The 23,459-nt window shown below is 33.1% G+C and overlaps 1 protein-coding gene across 10 annotated transcripts; it reads left to right on the forward strand.

Moving 5' to 3' along the window:
* Nucleotides 1–3,680: 3,680 nt before the first annotated feature.
* On the forward strand, nucleotides 3,681–23,336 carry LOC129264932 (fibropellin-1-like). Of its 10 annotated transcripts, none has more exons than XM_054902896.2 (19): nucleotides 3,681–3,843; nucleotides 5,045–5,182; nucleotides 5,841–6,041; nucleotides 6,633–6,758; nucleotides 7,813–7,938; nucleotides 9,194–9,313; nucleotides 10,172–10,252; nucleotides 12,371–12,493; nucleotides 12,861–12,986; nucleotides 13,347–13,472; nucleotides 13,776–13,901; nucleotides 14,397–14,463; nucleotides 15,336–15,380; nucleotides 15,763–15,837; nucleotides 16,736–16,799; nucleotides 18,530–18,625; nucleotides 19,137–19,355; nucleotides 19,635–19,697; nucleotides 20,307–23,336. In XM_054902896.2, exons 1-19 carry the CDS (start codon nucleotides 3,759–3,761, stop codon nucleotides 20,469–20,471), a joined length of 2,172 nt encoding a protein of 723 aa, XP_054758871.2. In that variant the 5' UTR covers nucleotides 3,681–3,758; the 3' UTR covers nucleotides 20,472–23,336. The 10 variants fall into 10 exon arrangements, with proteins under 10 accessions (XP_054758871.2, XP_054758872.2, XP_054758873.2 ...); XM_054902897.2 differs by having other exon boundaries at nucleotides 14,400–14,463; XM_054902898.2 differs by lacking the exon at nucleotides 10,172–10,252.
* Nucleotides 23,337–23,459: the final 123 nt, after the last annotated feature.

Genomic DNA, 23,459 nt, shown 5'->3' on the forward strand with positions numbered 1-23,459 from the left:
TCTATTATATTTTCAATTTGTCATCATTCACTGAAGTTTGACAGTAATAGCTAGAGAGTCACACGGACGAAACAGACTCCAAACTGACCGATGGTAGATTTAGTCGATCTGGGGCCTGTTGCAGACACAGTTGCAATCAAACGCAACTCATAAAATCAATTGTAACCTGACTTTCAACCATTGAAATGCGCATATTAGGGACTTGTGCATGATTTTTCAAGCTGTGTTTGAACGCAAATTCTCCTCCAAATAGCCCCTGAATTGGGTTTTGCCGATATGACCGTAGTATTATAAATGTCTTTTATATTGAAGCCATTGTATGTTTTGTGAATATTCTTTTATAATGGATAGTTCAACTGACACAAATATCTCCCCCCCAAAGAAAATGTCAACCACAGAGGTTCTGAAGTGCCGTTGTATAGGAATAGGCAATTCACTCGACGGTTCATAATTCTAAGAAAATTCTTCGAAAATTTTGATAAAAAAGGGGTTCGCTACAAAATGAAGGTGATATTGGTTACATATGTTATTTAACATACATACTTAGCAGATTCCCAAGGGGTGCTGCCTATGGTGACACGCAGCACCCCCAGGTAAATCTTGAGGGTGCTTCAGCACCCCCGCTTCCAAAGGCCATGAAATGTAGCTAAAAACAAGATAATTATATGAAATTTCACATATATGCTTCTCATCCAACTCCCAATTCCATTATTTTAAATGTTCATCATCCTTCATCAGCCAAATAATACATAGGCAAATTTTGATTTGATCATTTATCATGGATAACAAAAATTTAAGCGATAGAACAAGATAGTTGATCGCAGCAATGCACCATCGCATGCAATGTTGGAATCGTTTCAATCAATCCAATTTTATCATCCGGCCTTACTGTAATCTGTAAACAAAATGTTTGATAGATTATCTGCCAACAGAAAATTGCGTGATGATAATGAAGAAGAATTGATGACCTAAATTTCGGCTCTTCTTACATTTTCTTTTTATTTATTTTTTAATGTCAGTTGATCTATCGTTACTTTTTTTTTGCCTGCTCCGGGCAATTTCAGATTCAGTAGCATGTGCTTTGATTGAAGATGTGCCACATCCAGCTCTCTTTAGATTATTCCGACGAAAATTCATTGTTCTAGATGTCTGTTCTGCTTTCCTCACTGATTATGCAAACTTTTATTTGCAAAGATAAAGTTTTTATTTTTTAGACATTTAAGGAATTTCAATGCATTGCAATTTTGAAATATGCTATAGGCCTATAGGCATATTCAATTACATGTGATCATTTGTAATTTTCCTTTTCTGATATGGCTCCCGTTTTCTTTAAACATGTTCACCAGTGAACATGATGAACGTTGCACAGATAAGTTTTCTAATAAATATTGCACCATATTCCATTACATCTTGGTATAATACATGATGATTAATCATTCTTACTCAGATTATTAGAACGTTTTTGCAACAATTTCAAAGGTGAATTGGACACGTCCGTTATTACTATGTAATAATAATGATGCCCCCAAATAATACTTAAGTTTACCGGTTATTTTCGTTCGTGCTCAGACTACAGATGACTTGTGCTCCTTCGTTTTCCCAATATGAAATTTTACTCAATTATTTAATATAATCTATTTCAAGTGGCACGCTTTCAAAAACAGACAATAGTTTAAGTAGACCTTGATGCACAAAAGAGGCCATACCCTTGGGGTGTGTGGGATATAACGGGATAACTTTGCTTGTTCTAATATCTCGTTCTTCCGGTCACCAATTTTCAAGAATGGTTCAAGTCAGGTGAAATATGATTTTTTTCTTCATTTTTCCGAAGTTGTAGGTATACCGTATCAATAAACGTTATTTCAGTGATTAATTAAAGTTGTTCTAGATAGAAAGTAGGAGAACTGAATGTAGAGAGAGAGAGAGAGGGGAGGGGGGTAAAATAAATCGCTCTAATGATATGCACAAAATGTTGCTACAGCTATTAGTTCTACTACTTCTACTACTACTATTACTACTACTACTACTACTACTACTACTACTACTACTACTACTTCTACTACTTCTACTACTTCTACTACTTCTACTGCTGCTACTACTACTACAGCTGCTACCACTAATACTGCAACTACCACTACTATTACTACTGCTACTGCTACTACTGATAGTACTGCACTGCTAAAGGTAAATCTGTTAAATGGAAGTTTCAATACTAACGAACAACAAATTTCTCACCTGAAATACGCGACCATATATAGGTTCAAAATAATTTATGTATCCACAGTGCTTTTATTGTGACTTTCCACAATACTACCATAAACCCCACTTAAATTATTCACATTTCCAAAATTACTGCATCTATTGTTATGGCACATCTGTGAATGGTTGTTATGCTGCCTGTCACTCGTTATGATGATTTAAAAAGTATATATATTAGATTACGATAAACTGTTCTTTCAAAGAGTGTTATTTTTCCTTATAATTTATGAGAGCATTCTCCCCAACACGCCTTGATCGTACCCTACTGAGGCATTGAAATTATTTCCATAGAATTCATTTTCACAAACGGAGACCTTTCACGTTGCTCCATACATCACCTCCGGGTAGTATTATTATTAACTCTACAAGATCTACCGGTTCACCTCCTCTCCTATTGTGATTGGAAAGTCTTTGAATATTTGAAAAATATCATGTACTACAGGGGCGGAGTCAGAATCTCATACATCATGTACATGGGAGGTTGCATAGAAAGTCGATTGATTTTTTTTCCTCTGATCAATTTTGAAAATCAAAAGATGTAGGGGAATATCATACCAAAACTTTATGATTTCCCGCAAAAATAATTTTAGAATGGTTGTCATTCTATATAATTCAGAGGACCTAAATTGCCTGCTCTTTTTTTTAAAGGGGGTACTATTAGACTTTGAAACTTCTCCTCACAGGGGTATAAAAATGTACAACAGGGGGGGGGGGGCACATTTCCTAAGTGCCCTCTGGATTCTTCTAGTGTTGCTTCGATTATAAAGACTTTAAAGGAAGGTTTGATGAAAGAGCTTGTTCTGATAGAATGGTCGCCAATTAATGCAGTAACCAACGTAATTAGATTCGTTTGCACCGGGCAGGATCAATATTTAAGCTCACAGTTATTGATATCTTGCTGTATTATAAACATCGTGTTTTTTGGTCCCTTTGATATCCACATGGTACCTTACTGCATGTTATTACACACTTTTATACTATGTTGACCTTTCTTTTGCCGTTCTGATTTTTTAAAACCCAATTGAAAAATAAATTGGCTTGCAAGGTGAAAATCATATTTGATGTTTGCTCTAGATCCATATTCAAAATATTAATTTCATCATTACACTGAGGAAAAAAACATAAATTGGTCTTACCTTCGTAAATATTTCTTCAGTATTTCATAGATTATTGCATGTCACTCACAAAATTGTGTTGCTTTAAATAAATCTGCTTGAAATTCACCATGGAAATCCGATTGATTACAAATCAATTTTACCATTGATGCTTAAATACTTTAGTATTTATGCTACGGCCCACGTGAGATTTCAAAATTTATATCAGTTAATCGTTCTGTTCAAATATATTGCATTACTCGGCCCTGGGATAGATTATTACGTTATGTACTTACTAAATGTCTTTCTCATTCTGTCTCTCATCCAGGTTTATTCTGCATTCTTAAAACGGGAGGAATATATTTGGACGCAAGGCGAGTCGTTCACACACCTGGGTAGATCATCATGACGTCACAAACTAACACATTATGTATACTTTGTATCACGTTTCTCTTTGCAACATTCCACACAGTCACTTCAACCAGTACACGTGAGTTACCCCTCCTCGGGCAAATCTTTGCACTAATATGGCTTGAACATTTTAAATTGCATTTTCAATATAAATGGGAAAGTTTTCTTTCACTTTTGAGCAACAAAAGGAGCTTGACGGTGTCTTAATTAAATTCCCTTTTAAATCTAATCGAAAATCGAGCATTTATCATTTAAATGATCTACGCGGAGACAATTTTTGCTGGGAATTTGATTAGTTTTTCTCGTGGCAAGTTTATCACATTTTTGCATCTTCTCAGTTGATAGGATTGTCACCATGCATGCCATTTATCCTAATGTATTCGAAACTATTCTTGCTTTGAATCAAAATAGAATAATAATACATTCGTTTCGATATTCATTATGTAAAGAACTGTCTATAACAATATGATTTCGGAACATCTTTAATTGAAAAAAATATTTGTAGGTAATTGTAACGTATTTACATATATATCTAGTCTTAAATAGGTTGAAGATGTTCTTGTACATTTGTTTTTTCTCTAATTAAAGGCCCACAACCCCATGTATTTCATACTTACCTTAGCAAGTGTAGTTCTCAAGTCTTGTTGCTTTAAAAATTGTTTTCTTTATTGTCTCGTATTGTCTTAACCATTAAACTATTTTTAAGCGCAGTAGTCATCATTATACTTGGTTATAACTATTGAATTGAATTGAATTTATTACCAAATATCACTGTCAGGTACAATAACATGGAATAGTACATCACATATAAACAAAACATTTGGTAATTGGAGCTAACATAATAGCAAGATGCTAATCGAGGTTAGCCCCAAATAATGTCATTATAATACTTAAAAACAATAATTTTAACTAAATCTCTATATTGTACATCAAATTCAGTACTAATTCTACTTATTACTGTTGCAGAAAATTGCGATCATTTTTAGTGAACATATTTACACTATTTACAAGAAAAAATATCTTAATTATTCACAAAATCTTTATATATAATTATTTGTTTTCAGGCAGTATTTACCATGCCAAATTAATTATAATCTTCCAGTAGCATAAGATTTAACGATTTGCTAAATATCTTGCGACTGGGGGCGTTTCTGATATTACTATTCCACTAGACACTTTACCAGAAGTCCCTAATTTTGACCAAAGTACTGGTAAAGGATAATAACTCTTAAAGTCATTGATTAATTTTGCCCATCTCATTTTGATGTGAACTCCCATAGCCGCCGCTGTGCTGCCTCCATGTGCTAGCCATCCGTGTGAGAATGGAGGCACCTGTATCGAATATACCTCAGCATTCCAGTGTCGATGTACCAATGATTTCACAGGACTTAGATGTGAAATACCAGTATCAAATACAGGTAAATCTTAATTATAGAATACACTGGTATGGGGGCTTGGAGGCAATAGCCCCAAAAGTTCCACGACAGAGAACAACAAAACTGTGGGAAAAAAGTGAAAGAAAGAGGAAAGGGAAAAATATGAAACCATTTTCTAGATATTAAATGTTAATATCTGTCACAAATTGTATTTTCAATTTGAAAGATCTTGCTTCACTTGCTCACGACTATTTAAAAACTGTCCCTTGTACACTTTTGTTTATTACTCTACAGGAAGTAGGGAGTGATTGCCCAAATATGGTGTTTCAAGAAATTGAAAAAAAACCTGAAAAATAAGTAATATTGATTTCTTCATTCATTGATTGATGTATTTACTATTTTACAATCCCTGGACTTATCTCCAACTTACTTGAATAAATGGATCCCACAGAAAATCGGCACTACTTTAATGAGTATTTACCTTATTCTGTATTACATACGATCCTAATGCTCATAAAACTTGATTGTATTGTTCCTTATCATTTTTGTTAATTCTGCTACAACAATTATTTATCTTGGCACAAATCGTCTTAACGTTTCTTTGAAGTTGCTTGGACTTTTACAATATTGATTTTTAGTAAAATATAACCAGTTTTTGCTTTAGAGTGTGAACGGTTCTCTTTCGTTTATCTTACATTAGCGTCTGTATGTGATGATAATCCCTGCGCTCACGGTGCCTGTGTGAGTTCAGCTTCGGACCGTTTCACATGTATGTGCCCCGGAGGTTGGAGGGGGACAGCATGTGAGATAGATGTGAATGAGTGCAACGGAGAGAGGGGCCCGAACCCCTGCACCAACGGGACAGTCTGCATCAATGAAGATGGGGGATACCGGTGTGAAGGTATGGATGAAATTGTCCAAAACTCTTTGTTGTAAAATTTAGCATATCATTTGCAAGGTACTACTGTTGGAGGGTTAACCAAATTTTTATCATGGCAATTGCGATAGTTAGTAAAACCGAATGATAAATTCAATAGTATATTGTCTTATTTCCAAACATGAAATAATCTAGGATGCCCCTATACCAGAGAACATAAAAGGGGGGAAATCCCTGTACCGCTACCTTATATCACGACACTTCTATTAACATTATTGGGAGAACACAGTTGTCAGTTTATTCTTTCCAAAGAAAGGAAAATTTTGTTATGAAATATCAATGTAAAATAACATAATAATTCAATAACGATGATAATGGTAAGTGGTCTAATTTGAAGAGGTGCTAATTTTATAGTCACTGTATTCCAATGGTGTCGTATTTTCATAGGACAACAAGGATTTAACTTATATACTAAACAAGTAATTTACTCCACATTCTAATGGAGTGTTCAGTCTAGCTTATATAATTTAGATATGTCTTAAACCCGTATTAACTTATATGTTAATATACCACACATTGCGTTATATTATCAATCTTTCCAATAATCCATCCTAGCTCCTTGTGCCAGCCCTAGCCCTTGTCAAAACGGAGGTACTTGCTCGACGAAAAATACGAAGCCTTACTACACGTGCGAGTGCTTGCCAAACTACGAAGGAGAAACATGTGATATTGTTATTGAAAGTAAGTTATCGATTGTTGTGAGTGTTCCTTATTTCTGTATTCTTTTATCTTATAATCCTGAAATTGATAGAGAAGTTGGTCCCCTTTGTTTGCAACAATGATTTAAAATATACTAAATATATTGAATACATAACATATCTTTTCATCTGGGATGTTCTTTTAACCTGTAACAGTGCATTTTGTAGTGAGTCATTCAGTTTTGATGATTAAAAGGCAATTCTCCGAAATATGAACAAAATACAAAGTAATTTTTAGGATGTAATTTTTTAATTGTTTTTATCGACCAGGAAATATTTTTGACACTACATTAGGCATACCTTTGAAAATGAATCTTGATTAATAAATAATATGCAACAGTACACTTTTCGATGAATACGGATTTAATGTTTTGATTCACAGTTCGTATACACATTGAAACTCATGAAGCTCAAAAGTTGGGTTACACAGAAATCACACCCTGCAAAATTGCACTAGTTATTATTGTTGTCCCGCTTCTAGATGTTCAGTTGCACCAACTTAACCTGTTGTTACCAGCTAGTATCGCAGTACACATGTATGCACTTTACCACTTCTGTAAACATTCCCTTGTATTGTATACCATTTTCATGTAGTTGAATGTTCTTGATGTTTAGTGCAGTTTGTATGATATGTACTGATCGCCAAGATAGACTGACGTGAATAGTGTTGTGTGCATGAGATTTAATGTGAGCTTATTAGATATAGTAGAAGCCGTCGTCACAATTTATACAGTGTCATGATGCTTTACCCTTCTCTCAAAAGTTTCTCTCATACCAAAGGCATCTGGGTGCCGAGTCTGGACCCAAGTTAATTCGGGACAAATCGTGACAAGCCTTGGAAGTAACTCGTGAAAGATGCGAACAATTCGTAGTTCATTTCATGTTGACTCTCAGAGCTCGGGTCCAGCTCGTAACAAGCAGATCTGTTGGAAATTTTGAGAGGGGCTTTTGTGAAAACCACCCCTTTTCCAATTTCCCTCCCGTGCGCTTCCCCAATTTCAATTACCTCATATGCTGTCATTCGCCATCAAACCCAGGAGACGATCCTTGCCGATCGGTGGCGAACATGTGTCTGAATGGAGGCACGTGTTTCTCGTTCGGAGGGGCAGCTCTGTGTTATTGCATGCCTGGATTCCAAGGCCAGCACTGTGAGATTGACACAGGTAAGAGAGGCTCGATGACATCACATGCCTTGCTGGCTGGCTCAGAAACCAGTAGTGCTAATGTTAGATATGGTAGATTAGTGCACAGGCCGTTGCATGGACCGATGACAAAGATGGTTGTATGAACTAACTAACACCTTGCACTTGGATGTAAATCTGCCTTGCTGACATCAGTCAAAGGCGTCCCTGTTAGTTCGAACGTAGGGTGTGGGGGAACATTTCAAAAACTTACCAGAAATTCTGATTTTTTTTTTCAAATATCGGAGGCGCCGGTACGTTGTGATGAGGTAAAGGATGGGAGGGGCAAACTATTGTGTTGACAATGGATCGACCCTTATCAAGAACGTTGAGTGCCATACACACAATTATCATTGTCCAATAAATCTGATACGGTGATAGAAAGAGGTTAATGAATGTGAATTAGTTCCAAAAGACACAATCCTGTTTTGTGCCTCGGGCCGCAATCGATGGCTTTTCACTGTACATGATCCTCTCAACAATACCTCAACGTACTAATCGAAAGCGAAATCATATTGAATAATCTAAAATTCTAGTTTTCCCCAGCTGTACCGCGCACAATCAACCCCCTCCATTTTTATTCGAAATACAGTAACGCCTTCGACTGGTATATTGACACTCTTATTGATTTCCGTGATCTTCTTGATCCCTTTCAATCTAATTGTTGAACCTAGAGTATAACTAACAAATAATTAATGTTTCATATATTGATGTCAGAAACGTAATCTATCTCTGATGAATAATTATTAAATACTTATATATCATAATACATGGTCATACGATTGGTTTGCTGTATGGGGGTATAATTACGATTTCAAATCAGGGATTAAATCAATCACGATACACTACATATAATTATATATGATACAATGATTATTATTATCAAAGTAGTAACAGGTACGTCATCAATTTCTTTTTGCGAATGGATATTATATATTTTGTAGTCACACATAAACATAAAACTGAAATCCATTACATCATCATCATTATCATCATCATCGTCATCATCATCATCATCATCATCATCACCATCAAATCATCACCGTTATCACTATACTCACTGATATTTGTACTTTTTATTTCAAATTTTTATTACCGAATACATGTAACTATGTAACTATAGTAATTATCATGTTATTGACTAATATAACCTGGATTTCTTCGGTACCATGCATTGAAATATTTTGTTCTTAATCTCCTAACTCAGCTCCTTTGTCTAATCTTTCATGAGCTACAGATGTATGTCAGACCATTACATGCCAAAATGGCGGCACTTGTGAGAAGTCACGTGATCAAACAGCGTCGTGCATTTGCCCTCCCTATTATAGTGGCTTGCAATGTGACATATTTTTGTTATGTAAGTTAGCGTGTCAAATCTCTCCTATACATAAATACATATTTAAGACAGTTTGCCGTGGCGGGAATTGGGAACAGCTTTTTCTTATTTCAAATCATGCATGTTCTTTTGGTTATTTTTACCAAAATCATGCGGCCCTTTCGGTGAGCATTTGTTTTATCTCTGTCCCACATATTGGAACCTTGCAGTTTTGTTTCCTAAACCGTACAATGATTGATATGCATTGTCCTATAAAGATGTAGCAACCCTCTTCATCTTTCTCCTATTTTGGTAGCATATACTAATATTCTTGTTTTGTGAAATGCACCAAAACTTGAAGTTTCTCCTTTAGCCGATTACATGGCAGGTGTAGCTTTGGATTACTTGTTAGTAATTTCATTGAAGTCTTTCTTAAACTTTGAAATTATTGTTTAGATTACAACATTTTCCATTGAAAAGACGAAAAAAAATCTATTATTATTAATGAAATTCATTGTAGCCTATTTGGTTGCATCGTCATAATGGTGTTTGTCACTATTTCTTTTAGTTCCTTTATAGAGTTTCTTTTATATAAAAATAGGGTTTTTATATCGTTATTATATGAAGGCTTACACGTCGCGTCATTAACGTACTTTCCAATTCAGGAATGAAATAATATAATCATGATAATATTCAATCTTGTTAGCATGTTACCTTGTCCCATTACTATCAAACAAATGTCAGTTAGCCATATACATAGTATATTTCCATAGATTTTACTATCAGAATTATTATTGTCTTGCGTGCTAATGGCTGTAAGAACAGAAAAGATGAGTGAACGTGTGAATATAAGAAAAAAAGCTTTTGACGTTTTTCCTCTTCTTGTGCCTGCCATTTCAGCTCCCTGTGATAGCTTGCCTTGCAATGCATCTGCTACTTGTATTGAAGATTTAACACTGGATAGTGGTTTCGTATGCATGTGTGAGTTTGGTATACTAACCCTTGCCAGAGGTGGCGCCAGGTTGGGGGGGGGGGGGTGGTGACGACAACCTGAATGCCAATTTTCCTTTTCTCTCATTAAAAAGGGCTATTATAATAGGTTCATGCACACTCTTAATACCCTTCTTTATTTTGTTCCCGTATTTTGTTTCTCTCCTCCCCTTTTCAGTTTTTTTATTACTTACAAAAATTAAAGGGGACATTCAGCCCTCCCACTCCCAACATGGCGCCGTCCTCGAACCTTCTTAGCTAGGCATATATCGTTAATGGTTGCAAATGTTCCCGTTTGGTATGTCTTTTAACGATCTTTCAGCACGTCAATACCTTTGCACAGAAATTGAAATCTGTTTTAAAGTATTTCGTTTACATAATTTAGTTGATTGATTCAAAGAATTGGATCGAATAAACACACGAAGAGTAACAATATGTTTGTTGATTATTTATTACGGTTTTATTAATCGTTCAAATTCAAAGCTGGTTATTTATATCTTGAACGTTCCTCTATTTATTTATTCATTTATTATGGATATGATCTTTTGAATGAATAAATCCCTTTTCTTAAATGATTTTGGAGAACGGTTAATTAAACATACCTAGTATTAGCCTGTTTAGTCTTTCTTGTAGATTGCTTGATATATATAAAAAAAATACATGAATATAGCTGTAATTTAGGATGCTATAGTATTTGTATATTGGAGCATTATGCTCTGTGATATCTAATGGTATCTAGATTTGTCACTTTGAATAATGTGTAAGAAATTATATTGTATTGACATTTATTACTTTATAATATCTAGGGGCACTGTGTACATGACATTTTCCTCACTTATCCCAAACGGTTTAAAACTTTGCTCAAGTATAACTATAGTGTCATATAACAAAAACAAAAAAACCGGATGAATAATACTTACTTTAAAATGCATGTAAACGTTCGTGGATTCCATCACCCCTTGGGAGGTCACTAATGTTGATAATGATTGGATATTAAAAATATATATTTTTTATATTAAAAAGATAACTTACATGAAATACAATGTTACCACTTTGGGGAATCTATAGGTTCAAAATGAAGTTGTCATCCGTTAGATAATAAGGAAAAAACAACTCACATAGACTATCAAGTGACCTGAACAGTCTAATGAGCCTTGCTCGTATGATGGTACAAACATATCATTGCTTAAATCAGTCGAAAGAGGAAGCACGTTGTTTTCTAATCTTTAACTGACCCATTCAATCATATTAAAGTAATTATCACACGCTCGATATGATTTCCCATCGTGTATTCAAAATTAGTGCAGCTTAATAGACCTTATTTATGTCACTTCTTCTTGTGTGAATTTATTATTACAGGGAGGAAAGGCCAACATTACCATTTTAATACATAACAACATTACAATTTTATATGTATTACTTTAACAAACATAAATGCATCGGTATAAATTTTGCATCATTCCTGGCTCAAGATATAAACATTCATATTATGATAAGTTAGATCATGTATTGCAGTATACATGTAACCGATTTTATATTTTGAAATAGTTAATGAAAACCATATATTACGTGAAAGTGAAAGTGCTTGTTGAACGAAATCTCTAGAGAATTAAACTGCTTATCAACCTGTAAACGGAAGATTAATTGGGTATTCAAGGAGGCAATATATAATAAGTGACAGTTCGCGGTAAACTTTAGACCGTGGTTAATGAATTTGTATCCGCCCCCTGCATCCTTTTTAATAATTAACCATAACTGAGTAATCGTTTTCGAACAAAGCACCATAAATATCCTGTTATATCAGCATGGCGGTCTTGAGTGATAATAATCATGATAATCGAATTCAAACACAACGCACAAAAAAGCAAAACAGGAATGCATATTTCTATATTTAAAGTACATGTATAATTACCTCAGCATATTTAAGATAAAGCTCCAACTATAGTGATTAAGATTAGGCAATTAGAGAATATTGACGCTTTACAAGTAAAAATCTTTATTGGAATGGATGCATTTAATGTTTATACGATCGTCTCGCCTCTGATTTAGCGCCATATGTGAATAATACTTATAATTTTCGATGATATTTTAATCCGCTTTCTTATGTAGCGCCATGTGTGAAAGAACCTTGTCAACATGGTGCAACCTGCGTGCACAACCAGAGCACCCCTCTTGGCTTCACTTGTGAATGCACAGAAAATTACCAAGGATTATTGTGTGAAAATATGATACGTAAGTTTATAATGGTAACAATTTTGATAATTCTTTGAAATATAGCTGCCTTTCACTAAATGTATCAGAAGTCCCTTAGCTTTCTACAATACTGCGACAGTTAACCGACCGTTATCTCTGATTCAATTTTTAACCTCCATCAAGCGATTTTGAAAATGTCAAATTTATTCAAAAAATATTGGCGGCAATGAATGTTGTGTGATTCTTTGTAAAGTTGTTACACAATACCACACATTCCTTTAGTGAAGGTGAAACAACATAACTACAGAAGATTGAAGTAAATTACATTCACGTGATAATTAAGAAAGTCAACAATTGTAGTAGAAAGATCTAAAGAAACTATTTATCTCAAATTTCTCCCATATAGCCCCGTGTTCGAAGGAACCGTGTCTCAACGGTGCTACTTGTCAGCCAGATGAAACTGCGTCAACCGGTTACCAATGCTTATGCGATCAAGGATTTGAGGGACTAACGTGTGAAGTATATGTTATCTGTAAGCAAATATTATCCTCTTTATAATTGTTATATGTAATGTAATGCGAAAATTTTTATCTACTCTTCAATACCAAAATATGAAGTGAATTTTTGTGTAGTTGATAAATTGTAATGAACAATATATCAAAGGACTTGAGTTTCAGCAGTATAAAATATTAGAAAAAAATCATACTTTTTATATTCCATGTATATCCTCGTTATTGTGACAATCGTGTCAGAATGTCAGTTATTGTAATATACTTAAAGTTTTGAATTATCGTAAATAAAGTATGGAAACAATTAATTGTATCAGCAATTACTGACATTAATCGTGTCACACTTGTATTGTATTTATTTATTATCTAAAATCTTTCTTCAGCTCCATGTTCCGAAGATCCGTGTCTCAATGGTGGGACTTGTCAACCCAACGACACGGCGTCAACCGGTTACCAATGCTTATGCGATCAAGGATTCGAGGGACCAACGTGTGAAATAGCTGTAATATGTAAGTAAATATTATCATTTCAACCATCACAGTATGTATTCTATCCATTGTAAACCACTCTCAACAAGGAGGGAATTTGTGTCTATTATAAAACCGCAGTTAAATATGAATGTGAGCTGTGGAATTTTTTTTTATGATTGGACCCTTCCCTTCTTTCTTGGTCTCAGTATCTCTCTCCTCTCGATCTCTGCCTGTCTGTCTACCTGTCTATTCTCTCTTTCCTAGCTCATTCTTTCTCTCTTTGCTTCATAAGACTTTATTTTTAAATTACAACGGTAATTTCCTTTTCTCACAATTTCACAGCACCATGCACAAGCAACCCTTGTGATAATGGAGGAACTTGTGAGGCTGTAGGGGGCGCTCTTGCAGAATATAATTGCATCTGTCAGAAAGGTTATAGAGGAAAACAATGTGAAATTGTTCTTCATGGTAAGTCCTGTCTTTCTCTCCACGAATTTTCCTTCTTTTTAAGTGCATGAAATCTCCTATGTACTACAAATGAGACGTACAGGGTAGGTAAAAATAATGGTAACAAAAAATATGATAATTTCTTAGTGGTATTAAAATCTGTATGTAATCTGTTCCATATTTTGTAAGAAAGAAACAATTTGTTCCGGTTTGTCTGGTTCCCATTGCTACTTATGTAGTAGGTGTAGATTTATTATTACTTAAGGGTATACATTAATTTAAATAAATTAATGTAGCATAGTGTTTATCCACATTTCATAAATTGGAAATGAATACTTGACAAAAAGCTTTTATATACAGTAATCAACAAACACATTTTAATCAACAGAATATGATATCCATCTTAGAAACCGCCAGCACCTTACTTATTCCTTAGAGTATTATTATGGTAATAACAGATTTAATGATTTGATTAGATAATCATTCAATAGTACAATTTTTACAATTCTTTTGTAGCAGTCTGTACTTTTGAAGGTGTAACATATCAAGAAGGCAGTGAAAGAAAGGAAGATTGTAATATGTGGTAAGTTAAGTTTTATTCACCATGACTATAGGCTTACACTAAAGCCCGTCTCACATTGTGCGATCCGGTGCGACACGATTTTTCAAGAAACCGCACTTTGCATTAAATATGAAAGTTCAAATAAGTAAAAAAAAAATTATTTAAGGTTTGTCATTTTGTTAGGAAAACTAAAATCATATTTTTACTTTGCGGCAAGCCCTATGGTCGGAATAAATTCCAAATAGGCCTCAAATCGCAGCAGATGATAACGTCATTACGATTTGGAAGTGAAAATGTTTTTATTCATTCAGGGAGGCTCTAACTGGACTGAAAATCGATTTCAGTAGTCCTACCACTATTCTGAACTCTGATCCGTAATATTTTATTAGTTGGAATATCCATATCAAATGTTATCACAATTAATTTGAAATTTGGATCGCAATGAATCGCATAGTGTGAGACGGGCATTATAGATGAAAAGGGAACTGTTGCATTAACTTACAACTGGCCAACTCAGGTCATATTCTATCACTTTTTTTCTGTGCTGAAACCAATTATGAAGGACACTATAGGGCCATACAAACAATGATTTTATGCCCCCATCCCTGTAAAAAATAAAAACAAAAATAATGAAAGGTTGACAGCCTTTTTTTCGTGTCAGATTTTTGTAACAAAGTAACTTGTACAAGTTTATTATGATTCTCAATATAATTTATTTGATGTTTACCTAAGTATTGACCTATATGTATTATTGGCATACAAATTAAAATTGAGATGTAAGTTGAAAAGATTTTTAAAAACTTTTTGGAAACAGTGGTCCATAAATAAAGTGCGAAATTACAACTATGTTTAGAATATAGCAATAATCATGTTTCATTTGTTTCTGTACATAGTCATTGTCAGCAAGGTTCATGGCACTGTACAGACAAATTTTGCGGGTAAGTACATCACATTTTTACAAATTACAGTTGTTCTTTCTCAAAACACAACCCCCAAAATATAAAAAAAAATGTTTAAATCAACCAGGAATGTACTCAGTTCATTATAATGTCGACTTTGTATACGTTTTAGATACTTAAACATTTGAAATAACATCTTATGTTAAAAATCATTGCTCCAAATTGATTATTCGTGTTGTCAATCCCAAAAAAGGAGTTATTTTTATTTAAAAAATTCATAAACATATCCATGGTGTAAGATATTACACTGTATCAAAAAATCATCCACAACAACTCTTTAATCTTGATATGAAAGACATTTTGTTCAGCCATGTTTGCAAAATGAATATTATCTCCTATCTTCTGTTTTCTACGGTTACAGTGAATTCATGGTTTCATTTGCCTTTGCAAATACCAATTCTAATGAAAATGATGATGATGAGGAGGAATTTTCAAAGTGAGTATTTGTGTGTTTTTATTTTTTTGCAGGAGTTTCTGCATTTTTATCATAAATCAATGATAAATCAACATGTTCACATAATACCAAACACATAAATGAATACAATTTAAATGTGACAATTGAAGAGATACATTATAAATAATACAGAAAAGACTGATAATTAAATCATACATAAGCATGTGATGTACTGAGTTCGGGAAAATAAAGGGGCCAGCTATTATAAGCACAAAGGTGCTTGAAGCGATAGCAGCCAGGAGAGGGCTTTCATGAAAACCATCATGAATCATATTTTGACAAAATGATGTCATGAAATAATAAAAAAAAAAAAAAAATCGGTTGGGAAAATCATTTATGGTATAAAGCGAAATATTCTATTTAAATTTTTAAAAGATCTTTTTCACAGTTTATTACAATATCATCCATTTGTATCATAATATGAATAGTTCAAGACTTCCTCATACATCCCTTTTCATTTCAGAATAAAAAATTAAGTAAACTTCCTGAATGATTTAGAAATGCTAAACAAATTGAATGATATAGAAAAAGCTTAAGTTCCACAAACTTTTTTTTTTTTTTTTTTTGGGGGGGGTCAATTTTGCTTATTAATTTCCTTTACAGTTTCTCATAAATATCTCTGCACTCTTGACGGTTGAATATGATATATAGGCGTCATCTAGAGTAGCAAAGTCTAGTAGCAAGTATAAGAATTTGCTTTGGAGCTACCCTTGTATTAACAGTAGGACCACGTGGAAAAGAGTCAAATTTTGACTAATATCTTCTAACACTTCTACAATATTATGGTGTTAAAATTTCACAACCAGTGTCTATATACGATGACACAGAGGAATTTATAACATTGACTTAATTAACCCCAATATTTCTTCTCATTTTACAGTACACTCAAAGAAGACATTGCTGAATATTTTGATATCAATGTCAACATGATTCAAGTACTTACGGTAAATTCAATTTCTCTATTATTTCATGGTTCTATCACTGTAAAACAGCGATAATGAAAGTACACCATGTGGTGTCGTTTAACACTCATTTGTGCTACACTTTTAGAAAAGTTATCATTAAAATAAAAGAAGTTCCTGCAGCAGAGTCTCGAGAACACCTGTAATCTTACCAGATTGCGTAATCTTACAGGAAATTGGTATTTGGTGTATGGAATCTGACAAATTTCCTTGAATAAAACACCCTATTTAAACAGACCTGTTCTGTTAAATTGCAGAAAATTCCTGTTTTATGAATTTACAGAATGATTCTGTTATTGCTTTCTGCAAAATCTTCTTTTTTTCCTGTAAAATCACAGTTTTTTAAACAGTGTATAATAATAGATTATTCCTAGTATTTGAACACTATTTGATGTTATGCCCAAAGTTCATAGTGCATTTTTTTGTCAGTTCTATTAATAAACATTTAAATTCTTCCAACTGACATTCTCCTTTCATATAATAATTCAAAAATTGTAATACAATTCACTTGAATATTTAAAGGAGAATGAAACCCTTGAAACCAGCTGAATCCATATCAAAGAGAAAAATCAAAGAAACATATTGTTGAAAGTTTGAGGAAGATTGAATGAATAATGAGAAAGTTATGAGCATTCGAATATTGAGATCACTAGTGCCATGTAGATCCTCCCAACGGCAATGCGACCAAGATCTGTGATATCACACACATACAACTCCCTCATTACTTTAGTACTTATTTCACTTATATTCTCACTTTTATAGAGTCTATCACAAGGTGAGGTGTTCTCTTTATGAGATGACAAGTACAGAGGTTTCACAACATTATATCATTGATGAATCGTTTGTCATATGATTAGAATGAGCAAAAAGAGATGTTTTGGGGTATATTTTCAGTGTCCAAATGGGAGAGTTGTACGTGTGTGACATCACAGATCTTGGTCGCATTGCCAATGGGAGGATCTCCATAGCATTAGTGATCTCGACATTCAAATGCTCATAACTCTTTTATTGCTAGTCCTATTTTTCTCAAAGTTTTGTTGATCTTATTCTTTGATTTTTCTGCTTTCACAAAAGCTAACTTGCTCCAAGAGTTTCATTCTCCTTTAAGGTCTGGTCCTTGGTCAGAACACCAATCAGAGCACTGTCTGATGTTGTTCTTAAGACTGTAATTTACAGTATTGGCTACTTATTCAAATCATTGTTCATTGAGTATAGATATACATTTTCCCAAATTCTAAGTGATTCCTTACATTACTGTATACACATAGTCTTTGAGTTTGAGTAATATACGTGGCCTCTCAGATGCTCTCAAGCTTGAATTATCTTGAAACTCTAGTCATTTCACTAAATGAATAAATTTTACTGTGTATAAACTTTTTTATGTTTATTAAACTAAATCATTTATTTTCCTTGATTAGAAAATATTGAATATTTGTGAATATTAATTACTGTTTAAGAGAGAATAAATATGACTTCGTGCTTAATTGTGTTGATTTACACAGACCTTCATTTAATTTTCACTCTGAGCTATGGATACTGCTTTCAGAGTTTACAATAACTTTGCACTGAACAGTTTTAATGAGAAATTGAATAGTCTATTTCTATGAATCAAAGACCTAGGTTGTCACTGACCATTTTTCAACAATGATAATTCGATTACATTAATATACTCTCAAAACAATCTCTTATGATTTCCAACATTCACTGTTCAGGTATCTGGAAATCCAGCTCAAGTCCAGTTCCAGTTACAAGACACACTAGACTCTGAGGTTGATATAGAAAACGTTGCTGCAGATATGTTAAGACAGGTAAGAAAATGTTGCATTTCTATGTACATGTGTACTGGTGGATTGATTAATTGAATTTATTTCTGCGTTCAATAACATGGCAAAACATAAAACAGTATTACAAAAATTACATAATATTGTGCATATATCATACACTTTTTCATTCAAATACTAAAAAATATATGTATGGTAATGTTTTTTTTTTCAATCAATATTATATGTGAATGCAGGAAACTATATTGTGTGTGGTGTTGCGATTGGTGGCTGGAGTGTGGCTTTCAAATATTTCTAAATGTAGCTAATGAAAGTCATTTAATAATACTTTGAAAATTGTATTCAATGAGTTACTTAGTGTATTATTCCAGATGAATTTATCACAAAAAAATCTATTAAACACCCTTTCATCACAAAGAAATTAGAGTATTATAATATTTTTGACCATTGAGAATAGTCAATAGGAGAAATAGTCTCATTTGATATTTTATGAAAATTACTGTTATTAATATTCTTTTGCCTTTTTTTTTTTACATAGTTTGTGACAGGTACATATGCATTCCACTACAACCAAGCCTCATATTCCATCAATTCTCGGACGGTGGTCATCGAACGTCGAGATAGCGACAACCATGCTAACAATATCACTCATAAAGATGAGGGTCAACAGTTCATTAGTACAACATTGCTAATTGTGTGTATTGTTGTCAGTACAATACTGGTCTTTGCAGTTCTCTTTGGCATAGCAATTATAGTGGTAAGGATAAAACTAAAATTATTCATTTTATTACAGGGATAAAAACAATTGATTTTGATATTCTATTCGTGTCAATATATTGACAATTTTAAGCGAAATAGTATATGATTAAATAATTTTCCATCATTTGTTTTACCATTGCTGACCTCTGCAAACATTAAATTCTTTTCAGGTTTATTTGATTTACAGCATTTTAAGCTAAATTTGCTTTATCATTTCAGTGTAAGTTAAACAGAATGATGTCATTTTAAATCTTCTTTTTTTTCATTTCCATATTAGGTCTACAAAAGAAGATCAAGGAAAGAACAGATTTATTGCAGAAAAGACAAGAATACAAATGCGGTAGGTACCATAGTAATCACTGTTAAATAGTGGGTTATAGAGTGAATAATATGATTTATGTACTACTTATTCGGAAGGTGTCTCACTACATACCAATAACACCATGCAGTGTTGGAATAGAATGTACGATCATACTGTTTCAAATTTATAGTTATAAGTACATTTTTTTTTCTTTTTTTTTAAAATTCATTCTAAATTTGTGATAAATTAATAAAGGGTCTTAATTGCCAAACCACTCATTTTACAATGACAACATCATTTTTAAGAAGCTATTCAACATGATTGCTGATATCTTTAACAGTAATTGTAGAGTTTGTGCTGAATCTATTATTATCTTTCCTCAGAATGATAAAATTCAGCCCCATTGCTTAGCTACAGTTTACTGTTATGGTAGCTTTACCAACAATTACAATTACTATGGAAACAGGCTCAACATTTATTTAAAATTATGGTTTCTATGGAAGTTACCAATGATGGCAAAGTGTTCTTTGATATTTGGTGCAATGGATGTCGTGATAAAGGCCTATAGGGTGATGCTATGATCTTTATTTTAAATTATTATTAACACTTCTTCCTTTTCTATTCCCCTTCCTATCATGATCCATGCAGTCAAACAATGTGGCAGGAGGTGCAATAAAATACCATAAGAACGTGTACAACCCTGTCCCTCCGTGTCCACCAGCGAGAGATGTACCTGTAGAAGTAGCTGAAATTAGGTTACAAAATGGCGCCGGAAAACATGATGTTAACATCAACATGGAAGCCAGAGTATAGAACATGGAGGACCAAGTGTCTTCTGACCGTTCCTGAAAAATGCTAAGAAATGCTAACAATCGCGAATGGTCCCCAGAACTAAACAAGAACAATTTGTATTCGTGAAACTCTTGCCATAGTTGTACATTGTGGACCTAAACGCTGCAGTTCATCTCATTTGGAAGAAGTTTTTGTGTTTTCATTTTGTGGACATGGAAGATGAATTTGAAATACCAAGGAGAGAAACTCTTGTGTATACATATAAGACTAAGCTGTGACATGAAGTCTAGGTGATATAAAAAAAAACCCATGAGTGAATAACATGTTATTTGGTGCCATGCACCGATAGACACCAGTGTACGGATTAAAGTTAACTATTGTGCTCCAGTTATTTGGGTGTATATCTGGGCATTTTATACTCATCATTGTGGCAAGCAATTCCTTTAGAAGAAATTACTCTGGGACAGAAGCAACACTGCCGCACTATCGCCACCTTTTTAAATGATAAACTTTTTTGCCGCATGAAAAACATGATGGACTAGAACATTCATTCTACCTTTATTCCAAACTATTTACATCAACTTCAACAGATTATTTCATGGATATCCTTGATTGACTTTGGAACCAGTTCTATACAATATTATTATTGTTAAGTGATTACAACAACTGCTGCCCTTAGACCAAAGTGTGTGCCCAAAGACCAAAGGACAGAAAAGAGTTGATTACAATAAATGTAAAAAACAAAAACAAAAAACTATGAGACCAGGGGCAATCACCCTTTATGATATTTCAGGTGATAAAAACAAATACAAAAGGAGAAAACAAGGTAAAAGGAATCGAGAGGAGTCTTGAAAAGACAATACTGTGTCATGCCCTATTGTTTCATTCAGGGTATAAAATGAAGTCACCTGAAAAGTCATCAATACCCTGACGTCATTCCTCTCTATGTCATAATGATGTTCTTGAACATTAATATGTCAATATTTTCTTAGTATTATTCATATCTGAAAGTTGACAAGTCAGCATCATTAACAGATTTGATGAACAAATTCAATTTCATGTATTTTTCTTTTCAACTCATACCAAACTCGAACTCAATCGATGTAATACATCATAGTATGTCCAGCATAACTTATATGATTATATCATGCATTTATCATTTCATATATTACTAATAACTAAGATGGACGATGAATTTTGCTAATAAGATTATATTTATTGCTTTTGATTATGAAAATTATTCTTGCCAACATTCCGTTTCAAACCCTATTCTAGCTAATCATCTTAAGGAAGGGGAGTCTATTCCTATGCCCTCTTTATCCCCCTTTTCAAGATCAGTGACGAAAACATACAGTTTATAATTTTGTTGGTGTGTTATATGAATTTTCATTATTATTATTATTTAAGATATCAATATGCTAATGATTCTTCAAAATTCGATTGAGATTTCTTCTTGAGCCAATAATTTGTATTTCAACTTTGTTGAAAGAGTTTAAACTTTGCAATATTTAAATAAACAGATGGCATCATACCTTTCATTTCCAACCATTATAAAGTATCTGTTGGATCAATGAAGATAGAAAAAAAAAATCCGCATTTTTGATATTTTGATACGAAAAGGTATGTAGATTTTCAGTTAAAACATTTCCAAGTTTGTTTTAGTCATTCATATGAATATCCAGAGCTAACTAAAATAACATTTAACAATTTCCTTGATTTTAAATACAAACCTAGTTGATTTTTGGTGGAGAGCTGTCAAACTCTGCATAAAAGCTATTCAAACGTAGTAAATATGTAGTAAAATATGTGCCTAAATCATAAATTCCTTGTAATTAATGACTGTTTTGTGTCAATTTGTGAACGTATGTACTGCTGTTGAATAAATCCAATACTATAGAGAGTATCACATAAAATAATAATTTTGTTACATATGATCTGGCCAGAATACAAAGGTTTTACTTGTGGATACGACTCAATACTTTGGATTGTTCATATAATAATGCTGATGAATGATATCAATAAAAATTAAACACTTATGGGCATTAAATATAGCCGCAAGAAATGCTTGAACGAAATATCAGTTGTAAAATTTAATGTTTACGTTTTAATGTGTCGCAAATTTAGAAGATAAAATGCACTTGCAAAAAAAGTATTGATATCAAAAGCATGCACAAAGTTTTAATGAGTCTTGTTTGTAAATTCGAATGATGATAAGTGAGATTGTGATTTTCTGCAAAGTTCTTTTTTATTTTGTTCAACTTAAGTAAATGTTAATTGGAGCTGGAGCTTGTACAATAATATTTTGCTTTTTTCTTGGAAAAAACGAAATGTGCAATTCACAAGTTGTAATTTTTATACAACGCTACTATTTTATATTGTTCTCATCTAAAATATGTAATTTATCGATGTGCGTTTGTCTTATTTGTAAATGATTTAATCTGTTAGCATTTTAAATACTATTTTGCAAATTAGGAGCATAATTGGTGGGGTTTCGTGGTGTAGCCCCATATAAAATTATCAAAGTGATACAAAAACAGTTGATAAATGAATTTCACATTCTAATTTTGATATTGTTTTGTCAGCCAAAAGAAAATGAAGATAAAATCTCACAAAATAATGTATTCTTTATTCATATTGCATTTTGTATTCCCGCACCACCCTTAATGCCCAGTTGAATAAAAGTTGTCACTATTTTCTTGCTATGTGTAGAAATAAGACCTGCAAATGAACTTATACGAAGAATGATATGTACAAATTGTATTTAATTATGAGATCTTCCAATTATGAAGTTTACACGTTAATCTGTATATTTGGGTACCTGTCCGAAATGATTTGAATAAATTCTGTTTTATACGAAATAAAGTGTAATATGTTTTGTCTATGTAATTATTGGTTTTGTTTAGTTTTAGATGATACAAGAAGCTTAAGTCTCGGATTTCATGTAATTTGATTTTTCACAAATCCCATTTCCATTCAAAGTCGATCGAATGATATCTTAGAGAAAGTGAT

Source organism: Lytechinus pictus, chromosome 7 (assembly GCF_037042905.1).
Source record: "Lytechinus pictus isolate F3 Inbred chromosome 7, Lp3.0, whole genome shotgun sequence".
NCBI classification, from domain to species: domain Eukaryota; kingdom Metazoa; phylum Echinodermata; class Echinoidea; order Temnopleuroida; family Toxopneustidae; genus Lytechinus; species Lytechinus pictus.